We start from the raw sequence: 15327 nt of genomic DNA on the forward strand, positions 1-15327 counted from the left end.
ATAGAACAGCAAGATATAGCGACATTAGCTCGGATTCAGACTCGGATTTCAGCGGCTTAAGCGATTCAACAGATTACGCATGTATTGAAACGGATGGTTGGATTGTGGAGGCAGATAGCGAAAACGAAATTGAAGACAGAAGAAGAATAGCTATTGAAGCTATTCGGTGATCGCCTTCTAACCAACGATTGCATCTTTTGACCAATGGAGCAAATAAAATCTGTCGATTGGAAAGTGTTTGTTTGGAATTAAATGTGGGTGGAGGGAAAGGCTGGATGCAAATATAGCTACAAATGTACATACAGCTAGCCTAAATAGCATGTTAGCATCGATTAGCTGGCAGTCATGCCTTGACCAAATATGTCTGACTAGCACATAAGTCAATAACATCAACAAAACTCACCTTTGTGATTTTGTTGACTTTGTCGTTGGAAATGCATCTGCTTTGAGTGTCGCAGGATATCCACACATTCTTGCCATTTCTGCATCGATTAGCATGCCGTGCTAATCGATGCACACTCCACGTAAGACAACTTGAATCCGTCCCTGATCGTGTTGTTACACCCTCCGACAACACACCGACGAGGCATGATGTCTCCAAGGTACGGAAAACCATGGAAAAAACGGAAAATAACAGAGCTGATTTGACTTGTGTGTGTAATGTGTTTGAGAAAATGGTGGATTGCTTCCCATTTTAACGTCACGGGTGAAAGGTCATCGCTCCGACAGTGAACAATTGAAAGGCGTTTGAATCGCCAAATTCAAACTTTTAGAGTTCGGAAATCAGTTAAAAAAACATATGGTCTTTTTTCTGCAACATCAAGGTATATATTGACACAAACATAGGTCTGGTGATAATGTTCCCCTTGAAATCACCAAAAATTATTCCGGGGCGCGGCCAATGCTGCTACTCACTGCTCCTCTCACCTCCTTAGGGGTGATCAAGGGTGATGTGTCAAATGCAGAGAATAATTTCGCCACACGTAGTGTGTGTGACAATCATTGGTATTTTAACTTTAACTTTTTAATTGTTAATAAGTATATTATTGTCATGCCGAGGTGTGCGTATAAAACATGTATAGACAGATGATACTTTTTATAGTTTCTTCATCCAATGGCATAACAAAAAATAATTGAGAAGCACCCTCCGCAACCCTGAACTGGACATGCGGTAGAAAATGGATGGATGGATGACCTAAAGGCTGAGTCCTGAGCCTACCTAATACTTACACAGCTATTTTTTTCATTTTCAATTTTGGTTCGTATTGAATAATACTTCAATTTCCAAACATAGAGACTTGATTGCTGTGATTCTGTTTTGAAACAAAACTGATTAAAGCTCTTTAATGTGGAAGGAGAGGGGGAAGGGGGGGTTTATTGGAAAGAGCTCATTAGAGAGTTACACGGACAAGTGCGCCATCAGAATACTTCTCATGAAACACAATGAAAAATTGGGTTTGTTGCCCTTTGTTGGCTCCACACTGGCATGGACGCTGGAGACCCAGTATGGACCAGTGCCATGTATCCCTGCTGACAGGGCCAAACTCTCACGATTTCCCTTCCGCATGCGTGAGAGAAAACAACAGTAAAACATGTTGATGAACTTCACTTACGAGTCGTCAGATGCTCTGGGGTGTTTTTATTGCAACTGTGCTCATGGAAAAGACCTGCTGACATGTGATTGGCTCTTCTCTGTGTTAATCATTTATATTTATAGCCGTGAGACCGCTATCACAAGAAGGAACGAAAGCCAAAGGTCTCCTCAGAGTATCGGAGGGAGCGGAGCCTTCTGTGTATGTCGCCAGGTAAGTCTGACTTCGGCATTTTGAATTTACATGTGTGGTGCAGTTAATAACATTTAATCTTTGGAATATCACCGTGCCAGAAGCTATGTGATAATACTTTTATGGATAAATGTTTCACTAAAATGAAACTTCTGCCAATGTTTATTTAATTTAGTAGACAGTACATCCAGATAAATTAAATATATGTAATGACATTAACAGTCAGATTTACAAAAAATGAGGCACACATTTTTAATCTCTGCTCCGGCTATTATTTGTATGTTTATCAGTTGTTATGGCTCGGCTCAACCCCACCCAGCCATGACACACCAGTGGTATCAATTTGTGTGTGATAGCCAAACGTGCACTTTGTGTATTTTTTTATGCATTTGTAATAGTACAAAAAAGTGCAGTTAAGGAAATAATTATTGATTCATTTTGTACATTAAACCCCTTAAACAGACACAAAAAGTCACATGTGATTATTTGATAAGAAAGACAGAACATAAACCAAAAAGTATTACATAAAGGCTATAAATAGATACCGTATTTTTCGGACTATAAGTTGTAGTTTTTAATCATAGTTTGGCCAGGGGTGCGACATATAAGCCGGAGCGAATTATGTGTGAAATTATTAACACATTACTGTAAAATATCAAATAATATTATTTATCTCATTCCCGGAAGAGACGAAGAACATGTTAACAATCGTCACACACACGTTAACCAATAAGAATTCAGTGGGGGAGGGTCATGGAATGCTAACTGTTATATGCTATATGTTTCTTCCAAAGCTATTAAAATTGATAATTTCATCGTTGGCGGTAACTTATAAAAACTGAGAAGGGCCGAAAAAAAATGGCACCGAAAAGGAAATCATGTACTGCAGATTACACAATATCATCCAATATTATTTATCTCATTCGCGGAAGAGACGAAGAAAATGTCAGTAATCGTCACACACACGTCAACCAATTAGAATTCGGCGGGGGAGGGTCATGGCAGAAGTGGATTGTGGGTCATGGGATGCTAACTGCTATATGCTATATGCTACTGCCGTAGTTAGTAAAATGGATCAATCAATCAATCAATGTTTACTTATATAGCCCTAAATCACTAGTGTCTCAAAGGGCTGCACAAACCACCACGACATCCTCGGTAGGCCCACATAAGGGCAAGGAAAACTCACACCCAGTGGGACATTGGTGACAATAATGACCCAGTGGGGCGTCGGTGACAATGATGACTATGAGAACCTTAGAGAGGAGGAAAGCAATGGATGTCGAGCGGATCTAACATGATACTGTGAAAGTTCAATCCACAATGGATACAACACAGTCGCGAGAGTCCAGTCCAAAGAGGATCCAAGACACAGCAGCGAGAGTCCCGTTCACAGCGGAGCCAGCAGGAAACCATCCCAAGCGTAGGCGGACCAGCAGCGCAGAGATGTCCCCAGCCGATACACAGGCGAGCAGTACATGACCACCGGATCTGACCGGACCCCCTCCACAAGGGAGAGTGGGACATAGAAGAAAAAGAAAAGAAACGGCAGATCAACTGGTCTAAAAAGGGAGTGTAGTTAAAGGCTAGAGTATACAAATGAGTTTTAAGGTGAGACTTAAATGCTTCTACTGAGGTGGCATCGCGAACTGTTACCGGGAGGGTATTCCAGAGTACTGGAGCCCGAACGGAAAATGCTCTATAGCCCGCAGACTTTTTTTGGGCTTTGGGAATCACTAATAAGCCGGAGTCCTTTGAACGCAGATTTCTTGCCGGGACATATGGTACAATACAATCGGCAAGATAAGATGGAGCTAGACCGTGTAGTATTTTATACGTAAGTAGTAAAACCTTAAAGTCACATCTTAAGTGCACAGGAAGCCAGTGCAGGTGAGCCAGTACAGGCGTAATGTGATCAAACTTTCTTGTTCTTGTCAAAAGTCTAGCAGCCGCATTTTGTACCAACTGTAATCTTTTAATGCTAGACATGGGGAGACCCGAAAATAATACGTTACAGTAGTCGAGGCGAGACGTAACAAACGCATGGATAATGATCTCAGCGTCTTTAGTGGACAGAATGGAGCGAATTTTAGCAATGTTACGGAGATGAAAGAAGGCCGTTTTAGTAACGCTTTTAATGTGTGCCTCAAAGGAGAGAGTTGGGTCGAAGATAACACCCAGACTCTTTACCGTGTCGCCTTGTTTAATTGTTTGGTTGTCAAATGTTAGAGTTGTATTATTAAATAGAGTTCGGTGTCTAGCAGGACCGATAATCAGCATTTCCGTTTTTTTGGCGTTGAGTTGCAAAAAGTTAGCGGACATCCATTGTTTAATTTCATTAAGACACGCCTCCAGCTGACTACAATCCGGCGTGTTGGTCAGCTTTAGGGGCATGTAGAGTTGGGTGTCATCAGCATAACAGTGAAAGCTAATACCGTATTTGCGTATGATGTCACCTAGCGGCAGCATGTAGATGCTGAAGAGTGCAGGGCCAAGGACCGAACCCTGGGGAACTCCACACGTTACCTTAACGTAGTCCGAGGTCACATTGTTATGGGAGACACACTGCATCCTATCAGTAAGATAAGAGTTAAACCAAGACAGGGCTAAGTCTGACATACCAATTCGTGTTTTGATACGTTCTAATAAAATACTATGATCGACGGTATCGAAAGCAGCGCTAAGATCGAGGAGCAGCAACATAGATGACGCATCAGAATCCATCGTTAGCAATAGATCATTAGTCATTTTTGCGAGGGCTGTCTCCGTGGAGTGATTTGCCCTGAAACCGGATTGAAAGGTTTCACATAGATTGTTAGATGCTAAGTCTTCATTTAACTGCTCCGCAACAATTTTTTCAAGGATTTTTGAAATAAAGGGAAGGTGAGACACCGGTCGGTAATTTACCATGAGGTCAGGATCGAGGTTAGGTCTTTTAAGAAGAGGATGAATAACCGCTTTTTTGAATGCTAGGGGAACAGTGCCCGAGGAGAGTGATAAGTTTATAATATTTAGCACTGATGGACCTAATAATACAAAAAGCTCCTTGATCAGTTTCCCAGGAAGAGGGTCAAGTAAACATGTTGTCTGTTTTATTCCATTTACACGTTGTAACAATTCCTCTAATGTTATTTCCTCAAAACGAGAGAAACTATTTTGGAGGGCAGTATCCGCCGTATATACAATCGTGTCAGTGTTAATAGAACCCCGTTGTAGCTGGGACGCATTGTCTTTAATCTCCTTTCTAATGACTTCAATTTTCTTACTAAAGAATTGCATAAAGTCATCAGCTGAGTGGGTGGAGCTACTGGAAGGAGTCCCTTGTTGGGTTAGCGATGCTACCGTACTAAACAAAAATTTAGGATCGTTTTTATTACGGTGGATGAGATTTGAGTAATATTTAGCTTTAGCTAAGGTAAGCATGCGTTTATAAGTTATTAAACCATCACTCCATGCTTGATGGTGCACCTCAAGTTTAGTCGTGCGCCATTTGCGTTCCAGCTTTCTACATAATAATTTCTGAGCTCTAGTTTCTTCTGTAAACCACGGGGTGCGCTTTTTTGGAGCCTTTTTTAACTTTAGCGGTGCTATGTTATCAATGGTTTCGCGCAGGGCGTCGTTAAAGTTGTTAGTGAGGTTATCAATAGAGCCCACATACTTTGGGAATGGTGCCATTACCGAGGGCAGTAGGTCAGCAAGAGTTGTCGTTGTGGCTGTATTAATGTTGCGGCTGCTATAGCAGTTATTATTATTATTAGTTTGACGAACATGCGTCTGAACCTCGAATTTTATAAGGTAATGATCGGACAATACTTTAGTATACGGGAGTATCGTAACTTTGGAAACGGTGATGCCCCTGACAAGCACTAGGTCTATCGTATTACCGTTGCGATGCGTGGGTTCATTTATTATTTGTGTGAGACCACAGCTATCAATTACAGTCTGGAGCGCTACGCACGGTGGGTCCGATGGGGTATTCATATGGATATTAAAGTCCCCCATTATGATTATATTATCGGCGTGTGTCACTAGATCAGCAACGAACTCTGAGAATTCATTAATAAAGTCCGAATAGGGCCCTGGGGGGCGGTAGATAACAGCCAGGTGTAGAGGCAGCGGTGTGACAGACCTCATAGTAAGCACCTCAAACGATTTATATTTATTATTTATGTTAGGACTAAGGTTAAAGTTTTCGTTGTATATTAGTGCGACCCCCCCACCCCTTTTGAGCGGACGGGCAATATGCGCATGTGTAAAGTTAGGAGGACATGCCTCATTTAGCGCAAAAAAGTCGTTTGGTTTAAGCCAGGTTTCGCTGAGACCGATGACGTTAAGATTGTTGTCTCTGATAATATCATTAACTAACAACGTTTTAGGAGACAATGATCTTATGTTTAAAAAACCTATATTATAGGTAGTGGGCTGTTTTAGGGAGTTTTTGATCAAATTATCCGTAGTAGCAATATTAATAATGTTGTGTTTATTATGCCCAGTGCATTTAGTATAGTTACGACCATATCTAGGAATTGATACGACAGGAATTTTCCGATTGTTTGATTGTTGCTTTGATAAACTGCACGCATCATGGTTAGCCACCTCAGTAACGGGGATTTTCCGAATGTTTGTTTGTTGCTTTGATAAACTGCACGCATCATAGTTAGCCACCTCAGTAAAACACATGTCCAACTCTGAAACACTCAAAGCAGAAAAAACTTGTTCTAATTTAACTGACTCTTTACCCAGACCAGTAGTCTCGCATTTTCCATCTAAATCCGTCTTCAGGGTGGAGGGAAGTGGTGTTCTGTGGGGATTAGCCTTCTGCTTTGTTTTTAGCCTCGCTCGGCATCCGCGTTTCCGATCACACCGCTGGCGTCTGCTCCGTAGACGGCCCCCGCTGCTACTAGACTCCCCTGCTTCACAGGCCGCTGGATGTAGCCGCCGATGTATTCCCATGCTAGTTAGCAAGTCTAGCACGCAAGTGTCTATCGGTCCAAAACGGCCCGATGTGTCCACATCCAGAAGTGTCTGGCGGTCGTACGTGATCACGGAGTGACCACGATGTGAGCCAGCCATAAAGTTTGTGGAATTGTCCGGTATTTCTGCCAAATGTTCCATCTTTAGCAGGAGCTCCTCGAGAGCGCAGCCCGTCCGGGCGCCGCCATCTTGGATTCTTGGATAATCTTGGATAATTTCCTCGTTGGCGGTAATTTATAAAAACTGAGAAGGGCTGAACAAAAATGGCACCGAAGAGGAAATCATGTACTGCAGATTACAAGCTGGACGTAGTGAAATATGCAGCAGAAAACGACAAGAGGAAGCGGCGCATACCTTTGGAGTTGGCAGAGTTGTTTAGAAGCGACATCGAGGAAGAAGATTTCATCGGATTTATCGATTAGGAGTGACAGATTGTTTGGTAAATGTATAGCATGTTCTCTATGTTAGTTATTTGAATGACTCTTACCATAATATGTTACTTTAACATACCAGGCACCTTCTCAGTTGGTTATTTATGCGTCATATAACGTACACTTATTCAGCCTGTTGTTCACTATTTTTGATTTATTTTAAATTGCCTTTCAAATGTCTATTCTTGGTGTTGGATTTTATCAAAAAAAATTAACCCCCAAAATGCGACTTATACTCCAGTGCGACGTATATATGTTTTTTTCCTTCTTTATTATCCATTTTAGGTCGGTGCGACGTATACTCCAGAGAGACTTATAATCCGAAAAATACAAACGATAGATAGATAGATAGATAGATAGATAGATAGATAGATAGATAGATAGATAGATAGATAGATGGATAGATACATAGATACATAGATAGATAGATAGATAGATAGATAGATAGATAGATAGATAGATAGATAGTACTTTATTGATTCCTTCAGGAGAGTTCCCTCAGGAAAATTAAAAGTGATAATGATGATAATAATAACAATAATACATTTTATGTGTAATGCAATTGGAAATATCAAAGTTCCATATAGCATTTAGGTGTTGGGCTAACACGTAAACGTGCTTAAAAGAGATTTAAAATATGTTAGAAAATAAAATACATATTTCCACAAAAAATGTCCTTTTTGAATAAATTAAAATGTTCTGAGGAGCAAATTCCACAGGTGTTGTTAAGTGCAGAAGTCTTGGGGTTCTGTGTGGGATGATGAGTTACTTGAGGTAGGCTGGAGCATTTCAATTTAAGGGGAACTGCATTTTTTTTTTTTTGCCCAATGTTCACAATTATAATGAAAGACATGACAATGGATGGGTTTTTTTGCATTCTAAGTATTGAAAAAATGGTCACAAAGCACACATAACAGGAAGGATTTAGGTCAAATTCTCTTCACAGATACATTCCTAAAGCTCTGAAATATAAAAACGTTTTGAAACCTCTATATGGCAACTCAAAGTTTCAGATTGCTACACAGATATATTGTATGGGATTAAGATCCAGAGACTGACTAGACCAGGGGTGTCAAATTCAAATACGGAGAGGGCCAAAATTTAAAACTGAACAAAGCCGCGGGCCAAGGTTGAACAAATTAACCTTTTAGGTGGTAGCGTGTATTGTAGCGTCCCGGAAGAGTCAGTGCTGCAAGGGGTTCTGGGTATTTGTTCTGTTGTGTTACGGTGCGGATGTTCTCTCGAAATGTGTTTGTCATTCTTGTTTGGTGTGGGTTCACAGTGTGGCGCATATTTGTAATAGTGTTAAAGTTGTTTATACGGCCACCCTTAGTGTGACCTGTATAGCTGTTGACTAAGTATGCGTTGCATTCACTTATGAGTGTGTACAAGCTGCTTATATCATGAGGCTTGGCCGGCACGCTGTTTGTATGGAGGATAAGCAGTCGTGACGACAGGTTGTAGAGAACATTAAAGGCATTGCCTTTAAGGCACGGCCCCCAATATTATTGTCCGGGTGGAAATTGGGAGATATTCACGAGAATGGTTGCCCAGGGAGATTTTTGGGAGGGGCACTGAACTTCGGGAGTCTCCCGGGAAAATCGTGAGGGTTGGAAAGTATGAGCATTAGCGGTGAATGCGTTGTTACAGCGGCACCGCTTCTGCATAATACCGGCCGGCCAGCTCTAATGTTAATTTGATATTGTCTCCAGGGCCAAATGAAATTACATGGCGGGCCAAATTTGGCCCGTGGGCCAGAGTTTGACACCCATGAACTAGACCAATCCAGGACCGTAATGCGCTTTTAGTAACACTCTTTTGTTGCCTCGGCCAGACAGAATGTTTTGGGTTATTTTCATGCATGAAGACCCTTTCACAAACTTCCCAGCAGGTTGCTTCCGCCTTGCCGTTCGGCAGTAGTGATGCTATTCTTGGGGTTATACATCCATCCATCCATCCATTTTCTACCTCTTATTCCCTTTCGGGGTCGCGGGGGGCGCTGGCGCCTATCTCAGCTACAATCGGGCGGAAGGCAGTGTACACCCTGGACAAGTCGCCACCTCATTGCAGGGCTGGGGTTATACAGTATTCAGCATGTTTTGCCTATAAATACGATGAGTTGAGTTGATGCCAGGGAGCTTTATTTTGGCCTCATCTGATCCTGTCACATTCTCCCGAGGCTTGTCTGAATCATTTAGGTGTTCATTGGCAAACCTCAGACGGACATGTTCTTGAGCTGCTGGGTCAAAAGTAAACATACAGCAATGTTAATATTTGGTTAAACGTCCCTTGGCAAGTTTCACTGCAATAACCAGCTTCTGGTTGAATGTGACCACTCCTATTGACAAAATTGGTGCAGTTCAGCTAAATGTCTTGAATTTCTGACATGGACATGTTTCTTCAGCTTTGTCCACATGTTTAAGTCAGGACTTTGGGAAGGCCATGCTAAAACCTTAATTCTAGCCTAATTTAGCCATTCCTTTACCACTTTTGACGTGTGTTTGGGGGTCATTGTCCTGTTGGAACACCCAACTGTGCCCAAGACCCAACCTCCGGGCTGAAGATTTTAGGTTTTCCTGAAGAATTTGGAGGTAATCCTCCTTTTTCATTGTCCCATTTACTCTCTGTAAAGCACTAGTCCCATTGGCAGCAAAACAGGCCCAGTGCATAATACTACCACCACCACGCTTTACGGTAGGTTTGGTGTTCCCGGGATTAAAGGCCCCACCTTTTCTCCTCCAAACATATTGCTTGGTATTGTGGCCAACAGCTCAATTTTTGTTTCATCTGAACAATGCTGTGGACAATGTTGAAGAAACAAGTCTATGTAAAAAAAAATCACCAAATTTTGCTGAACTGCACCAATTTTGTCAAGAGGAATGGTCAAAAATTCCACCAGAAGCTCGCCAAAAGCGCCTTATTGCAGTGAAACTTGCCAAGGGACATGTAACCAAAAATGAACATTGCTGTATGTATACTTTTGACCCAGCAGATTTGGTCACATTTTTAGTAGACCCATAATAATTTATAAAAGATCACCTATGGGGTATGATCGAAAGGACAGGATCACGGGTACAAGTGGCCGAAATGAGTTTTCTCCGCCGCTCTCCTTTAGAGATAGGGTGAGAAGCTCTGCCATCCGGGAGGAGATCAAAGTAAAGCCTCTGCTCCTCCACATCGAGAGGAGCCAGATGAAGTGGTTCTGGCATCTGGTCAGGATGCCACCCGAACGACTCCCAAGGGAGGTGTTTAGGGCACATCCAACCGGTAGGAGGCCACGGGGAAGACCCAGGACACGTTGCGAAGACTATGTCTCCCGGCTGGCCTGGGAACGCCTCGGGATCCACCGGGATGAGCTGGACAAACTGGCTGGGGTGAGGGAAGTCTGGGCTTCCCTGCTTAGGCTGCTGCCCCCGCGACCTGACCTCGGATAAACGGAATAAGATGAATGGATGGATAGAAGTATGTGCTCCAATCACTCTATCACAAAAACATTAGAGTTGTAGAAAGTATTGGAAACTCAAGACAGCCATGGCATTATGTTCTTTACAACTGTATGTAAACTTTTGATCACGACTGTAGATCTTGCAGGATCCCATGTGTTATTAATGGTTTTCTTGATGACAGTAGTCCCAATTCCATTGAACTTCTCCATTGTTATTCTTGTTTATCCCTCAGCTCCATGATCATTTCACATACCCCTCAACGTGAGTTTTAGCAGGAGCTCCAAAGCTTTCCTTTTTCAAACTCTGACAACCACAGTGGTCTTTTTCTTACCAGGCGTGGACTTTTGTATTAATTCTATCTCTCACTGTTCAAATAAACCTACCATAAAAAAGTACGGACTGCTTGTGTCCTTAGAAGCTTTGAACAAAATGTGGATATGCTGGAATCCTCTGGTGATGCAATCTCAGCATTCGGGGGAAATAGTATAGATGACGTATACCTTGTGTCTCAAAAAAAAAAAAACATTTGCAAGACACCTCGGCCTTTGATGCAGTTAACTGGATGAACTGAGGAAATATGTTTAGCGGTTATCAATGTTTTTTGATTGTGGTGTTACAGCTATAAATGGTGATGGGGAAAGATTAGAACATATGGTATTGTAGGATTTGCACATTTGACATTATGTTCTTTACAAGTGTATGTAAACTTTTGATCACAACTGTATGTATATACATATGTATATAGATAGATAGATAGTACTTCAGGAGGGTTCCTTCAGGAAAATTAAAATTACAGCAGCAGTGTACAGAGTTGAGATCAATTTAAAAAAAGTAAAACGTAAATAATGGGGGTTTGAACCTTAAATCCTACTGAATAGCTCTTATTTTTCTTCCCTTTATGCGATTTCAAATTACCGCCCGCCCCCCACCCAAGAGAGGATATGTGTATATATATATACATAATATATATATATATATATATATATATATATATATATATATATATATATATATATATATAGGTATATATACATGTGTTTATATGTATATATATGTGTATATATACATGCATATATATATATATATATATATATATATATATATATATATATATATATACATATACGTATTTAGATACATACATAAACATATATTTATATAACGTATTTCCTTGAATTGCGGCCGGGGCGCTAATTAATTTAAAGCATGTGGTAAAAGTAAGCATGCACTAATTACTTTAAAACCTCTTCTGACTCCGGCACTTACCAAAGGCATGCAGTAAAAATTTGAGTGTGATGTAAGATTGGACCTTAAATCCTACTGAATAGCTCTTAATCTTCTTCCCTTTATGCGATTTCAAATTACCGGTATTGAAATCAGCATCCTCCTTTTTGAAAATGATGACAGGGGAAGTGTCATTCGTGAGGTCACGAGTTTGACCCGGCAGTAATTCAAGGCAGGTACATACTATATGCCCTGCGGCTCAAGGAAATACGGTATTAATGAACTAAAAAATAATCTAGAGAAACAATGTATATATTTTTTTACCTACCCTCCAACTAACATGATTATTGGAACAGCAGATATATGATATATTGTTTGTCTAAATCTCTAAATACCTTCTCCAACTTTTGTTGCCTTCTGCAGTTATGGGGGTGATCCCTAGAGGCTTCCTGTTGCTGTGTCTCATCAGCCTGACCCATGGTGTGTATCAGTGTCTGCATGTTATTTATCCTGGGAAACAATATAACTATTGTATGTTTTAACAGCAAATAACAGTCCCACAATCAGCACCACATTAGCTAGAGTGTGCGAAGACACGCCTGACAGTAGGTTTTCTTCCACTTTGTTCACTATTGCTGTATTATTCATTATCTCCCAAATACTAACAGCAACATCTCCACAGATGCCTTGGCGTTCAAAATAGAAGCTACAGATAAAGAGAATGATCCACTGACCTATGCTCTTCACGGGGACAATGCCATGTACTTCAAGGTTGACAGAAATACAGGAGATGTGTATGTGGCAAAGAGCCTTGATCGAGAGGTATGGTGTGATGGTTTAATCAGATCGAATGACTTTTGATTTAAAATGTTTCTGCAGCGCCTTTTTCGTTGAGCTTTTCCTTTCTTCCAGGTTAACGATTTATTGCCCCTTAGAGTTAGTGTTTCAGATGGCCCTAATAACGTAAGTTTACATAAAGTTTTACAATTTCACAGAATATTATGTGTATATTTTTATTTGATCACATTAATGGAGTGTATTGCAAACTTTCTTTCAGACACCCGGGGATATAAATGTACTTTTAATGGACGCCAATGACAATAAACCCAGCTTTGAGGAAACTAATTTGAGCATTGACGTGCGAGAGGTACAGCATGTTTTAATTGCTTACTATATTGAATTAATCCTAATTTCAATAAATTATGTTGTTAACATAATTTATTATGACTTATTAATTATTATCAATAAATTATGTAAACAAGTATTAGTACTTTGTGTGTGTACCAGCACATACCTGAAGTCTCCGGGATAATACTTTTATTACATTGAATGATGAATAACATTCTACAAACATCTGTTCCGTTAGTCACATGCATTTGTTTAATCATTTTTTTCTCCATTCATTTCTTAGAATACCCCAACAGGTACATCTCTATTTAAAGTGGTGGCCACTGATGCTGACATTTCATATGCTGGTCAAATCAAATTCAGCATTGATGATGTGAGTATACTCCGTAAATCATGTACATATGCAGAGGGCGAATGACCACGTCAAAGTTTGGGCAAATTATTTGGACTTTTTAATTTTTTTTTTTACTAGATATTGGTAAAACCCAAATTAATCCACACACACGCACGCCCACACATACACACACACAATGAACATATATATACACATTACAAATATGTATATATATATATATATGTATAATATATATATATATATATATATATATATATATATATCCATCCATCCATCCATTTTCTACCGCTTATTCCCTTTCGGGGTCGCGGGGGGCGCTGGCGCCTATCTCAGCTACAATCGGGCGGAAGGCGGGGTACACCCTGGACAAGTCGCCACCTCATCGCAGGGCCAACACAGATAGACAGACAACATTCACACTCCCATTCACACACTAGGGCCAATTTAGTGTTGCCAATCAACCTATCCCCAGGTGCATGTCTTTGAAAGTGGGAGGAAGCCGGAGTACCCGGAGGGAACCCACGCATTCACGGGGAGAACATGCAAACTCCACACAGAAATATCCCGAGCCTGGATTTGAACCCAGGACTGCAGGACCTTTGTATTGTGAGGCAGACGCACTAACCCCTCTGCCACCGTGAATATATATATATATATATATATATATATATATATATATATATATATATATATATATATATCCATCCATCCATTTTCTACCGCTTATTCCCTTTCGGGGTCGCGGGGGGCGCTGGCGCCTATCTCAGCTACAATCGGGCGAAAGGCGGGGTACACCCTGGACAAGTCGCCACCTCATCGCAGGGCCAACACAGATAGACAGACAACATTCACACTCACATTCACACACTAGGGCCAATTTAGTGTTGCCAATCAACCTATCCCCAGGTGCATGTCTTTGGAAGTGGGAGGAAGCCGGAGTACCCGGAGGGAACCCACGCATTCACGGGGAGAACATGCAAACTCCACACAGAAAGATCCCGAGCCTGGATTTGAACCCAGGACTGCAGGACCTTTGTATTGTGAGGCAGACGCACTAACCCCTCTGCCACCGTGAATATATATATATATATATATATATATATATATATATATATATATATATATATATATATATATATATATATATATATATATATATATATATATATATATATATATATATATATATATATATATAGTTAAGACTATATAGGTGCGTTTGTATCACACAATTTGAGGGACAGTGCCCTCTGGTGGCATGATGTAATGAGTGCGACAACACATCCCATTCTCTCCATCTTTTGAGTTCCATTTGGACCATTATTGGGAAGTGGAAAGAACATAATTACACTACACAGCCCAGATTTATTATAGGGCAAATGGTGACAAGATCAATATTTTTTTCCCCCGCTGTAAAGTATTATTATTATTATTATTAAGTATTATAGTTTACAGTTTCCTACAAACTTCAGTGAACTGTGAATTACAAACTGTCTTCTAGGTCGTGCCAAGTCATGGATTAAACCTTTTCAGTATTGTTCCCACCACTGGGGATGTCATACTGAAGGGGTCCTTGGACTACAATGGACTGAGTTATTACTATCGACTGAAGATTAATGCAACTGTGAGTTTTCATATTTTGTGTTGTATTATCTTTCCAAAGGTAAGTGGGGGATTTTTCATTGTAGCTTTGTATCACGCTGAGTATTTAGTCTTAACACATTTAATCTTCAATTTGCTCAATTCTGAAACACTTTTGTCCACAAGAGACAAAGGAAGCTGAAATAATATGCTATAAGACTCTATAAAACGCAGATGTTTTGAATTGTACAGTACAGGCCAAAAGTTTGGAAACACCTTCTCATTTCAATGTGTTTTCTTTATTTTGATGACTATTTACATTGTAGATTGTGACTGAAGGCATCAAAACTATGTCACCTGTGATGTGAAAACCTCTTGAAGCTCATCGAGAGAATGCCAAGAGT

The 15327-nt window shown here is 40.5% G+C and overlaps 1 protein-coding gene across 2 annotated transcripts in view; it reads left to right on the plus strand.

Annotated features, from left to right (window-relative positions):
- Window positions 1–1576: 1576 nt before the first annotated feature.
- cdhr2 (cadherin related family member 2) overlaps window positions 1577–15327 on the plus strand; it is a 48053-nt gene continuing 34302 nt past the window's right edge. For both annotated transcript variants that reach the window (XM_061901915.1, XM_061901916.1), the window contains exons 1-8: window positions 1577–1805; window positions 12283–12339; window positions 12405–12464; window positions 12542–12681; window positions 12772–12822; window positions 12917–13006; window positions 13271–13360; window positions 14844–14966. In XM_061901915.1, coding sequence (XP_061757899.1) covers window positions 1796–1805; window positions 12283–12339; window positions 12405–12464; window positions 12542–12681; window positions 12772–12822; window positions 12917–13006; window positions 13271–13360; window positions 14844–14966 — 621 coding nt within the window. In that variant the 5' untranslated portion in view covers window positions 1577–1795. The remainder of the gene's footprint in view (window positions 1806–12282; window positions 12340–12404; window positions 12465–12541; window positions 12682–12771; window positions 12823–12916; window positions 13007–13270; window positions 13361–14843; window positions 14967–15327) is intronic.

This window comes from Nerophis ophidion, linkage group LG05 (genome assembly GCF_033978795.1).
Source record: "Nerophis ophidion isolate RoL-2023_Sa linkage group LG05, RoL_Noph_v1.0, whole genome shotgun sequence".
Classification (NCBI taxonomy): domain Eukaryota; kingdom Metazoa; phylum Chordata; class Actinopteri; order Syngnathiformes; family Syngnathidae; genus Nerophis; species Nerophis ophidion.